This window comes from Austrofundulus limnaeus, unplaced genomic scaffold, assembly GCF_001266775.1.
Source record: "Austrofundulus limnaeus strain Quisiro unplaced genomic scaffold, Austrofundulus_limnaeus-1.0 Scaffold289, whole genome shotgun sequence".
In the NCBI taxonomy this organism is placed as follows: domain Eukaryota; kingdom Metazoa; phylum Chordata; class Actinopteri; order Cyprinodontiformes; family Rivulidae; genus Austrofundulus; species Austrofundulus limnaeus.
In genome coordinates this window covers 332,264-334,433 of record NW_013952691.1, presented here as the reverse complement: position 1 = coordinate 334,433, position 2,170 = coordinate 332,264, and the positions used below count along the sequence as shown (strand labels likewise).

At 54.0% G+C, this 2,170-nt stretch overlaps 1 protein-coding gene across 1 annotated transcript in view; it reads right to left on the bottom strand.

Annotated features, from left to right (window-relative positions):
- neflb (neurofilament light chain b) overlaps positions 1-2,170 on the bottom strand; it is a 2,785-nt gene extending 615 nt beyond the window's left edge. The window contains exons 1-3 of the mRNA XM_014021381.1: positions 758-2,170; positions 505-629; positions 1-410 (exon numbers count right to left, since the gene is read on the bottom strand). Of these exons, the coding sequence (XP_013876835.1) occupies positions 1-410; positions 505-629; positions 758-1,882 (1,660 nt within the window). The 5' untranslated portion in view covers positions 1,883-2,170. The remainder of the gene's footprint in view (positions 411-504; positions 630-757) is intronic.

Below are 2,170 nucleotides of genomic sequence, written 5' to 3'. Positions count from 1 at the left end.
CTTTTCCATTTGCTTCTTCAGCTTCCTCCTCTTGTTTCTCCTCTTCCTCTTCTTCCTCTCTCTCCTTCTCTTCTCCCCCCTCCTCCTCCTCTTTCTCATCTGCCATCTCTTCCTCCTCTTTCTCTTCCTCCTCCACCTGTTCTCCCTCCTCCTCCTCTTCCTCCTCTTCCTCCTGAGGCGGTCTGGCCTCAGCCTGCTGTGCTCGGCTTGCAGATATCACGTCCTCAGTGGGCAGCGATGATGAGAACAGGCGGGAGCTCAGCAGGTACGGTGCCGCAGAGCTCAGCTGAGACGRCGCGGAGACCTGGACTCTCCCGTAGGACGGAGCACTGCTCACGGCCTGGGAGTAAACGGTGTAATGTCCCGGTCTTTCCACACTCAGACGATCCTCCTCTCCTTCCAGGAGCTTCCTAAAAAAAGGAGGCACACACAGAGACACACGTGAATCCCACAATTGCAGATTTAGTGCACAAAACACCAGAATGCTGTCAACGCAAAAAGCACCTGTAAGCTGCGATTTCGATGTCCAGGGCCATTTTTACATTCAAAAGGTCCTGATAATCCTTTAAGTAACGAGCCATGTCGTTCTTGTTGGCCCGTACTTCTTCCTCCAGGTTACCGATTGCGTCCTGAAAAAAGGGAAACACAAAAGTGCAACATGTTCAAAAAGTACATCTTTTCTGGAAATAACTTGAAACTCAAACATAGTTTTCATGGATATTTGAAATCTGTTTCTCTCTATCATTCCCTTGTTTACCTGCAGTGCAGAGATCTCATCGCTCTGTTTCTCCTCCACTTCCTGCAGCTGGTTTTCCAGAGCTTGGATCATCTCGCGGCAGGCATCGATCTCCAGCGTTCTGGCTTTCAGCAGTCTGCGGTACTCTCCAGCTTCGTCCTTGGCGCTGCGGGCGCTCTCCGTGTTGCGAGTGGAGCCTACGGTCATCACGCTCATCTTGTTGCAGAACCATTCTTCGGCTGCTTGAAGGTTRCGGTGGGCCAGCTTCTCATACTGCCCTCGGATGTCCCGAAGGGCGGAGGATAGGTCCGGTTTGGAGACCTCCATCCCCACCGACACCTCCACGCTGTACTGAACCTGGGCCTGCAGGTCTGCTATCTCGCTCTCGCAGAGTCGCTTCAGGAAGGCCAGCTCATCCAGCAGGGTCTCCACTCTTTTGTCGAGCTCGGCCTGGTCCAGGGCGGCATCGTCTGCTCCCTTTCTGGCGTCCATGAGCCGCCCCTCTGCTTCCTCTCTGCCAAGAGCCTCGTCCTCGTAGCGCTTTTGCAGGCTCTTCAGCACGTCCTCCATCTCGTCCCTGTGGTCCTGCGCCGCCTGCTTCTCGTGGCGGGCCTCATCGACAACAGCTCGGAGCTGGCGGATCTCGTGCTCATAGAGGGCCCGAAGGTTGGAGGGCTCGGTCTGCTTCTGCCTGAGCAGCAGCAGCTCGGTCTCCAGCAACTTGTTCTGCTGCTCCAATTCATGGACCCTCTCAATGAAGCTTGCGAAGCGGTCGTTCAGGTCCTGGAGCTCAGCCTTCTCCTGGGTCCTTAAGGTTTTGAACTCGGAGCTTACTTGGACTGCCTGGTCAAGGCGGAGCTCAGGGGCAGCTGCAGCAGGAAGCACGGTGGAGTAGCCCGAAGCCACTCGGGTGGATGTAGGATAACTCCTGCGGGAGGAAATGTAGGAAGGTACAGGAGCAGAGTGGGTGGAGTAAGCAGACCTAGATCCAATTCCTCCTCCTGCTCCATATCCTGCACTGCGAACGACTACTCTCCTCTTGAAAGTGGGCAGGTAGGGGTCGAAGCCTGTCGAAGCCATGACTTGAGAGATGGGCTGCTTTGTTTCAGGGAATGTAGCTGGGTTGACTGCACAGTGAATCTGCATTACTCAGGCTTTTATACAGCCTGTAATGACTGTGACGTAAGCTTTTTTTTTTCTTTGCTACCATGCTGACAGAAAGAACTGATTATGGCCCCTGCCAGCCAGTCGCTCATACCCAAGGGAGGAATGGGGAGGGATCGGATGAGTGCTGAGGCGGGGGAGGCGAGGGATAAGCAAAAAGGAGCTGCAACAGACTGGGTCACTGAGGACAAAACAGTATATGATTACACCTAAAACTGCAACCGAAGATGCAGTTTGGCGCATAAAATGCTAACAAAGACGACGCTGATT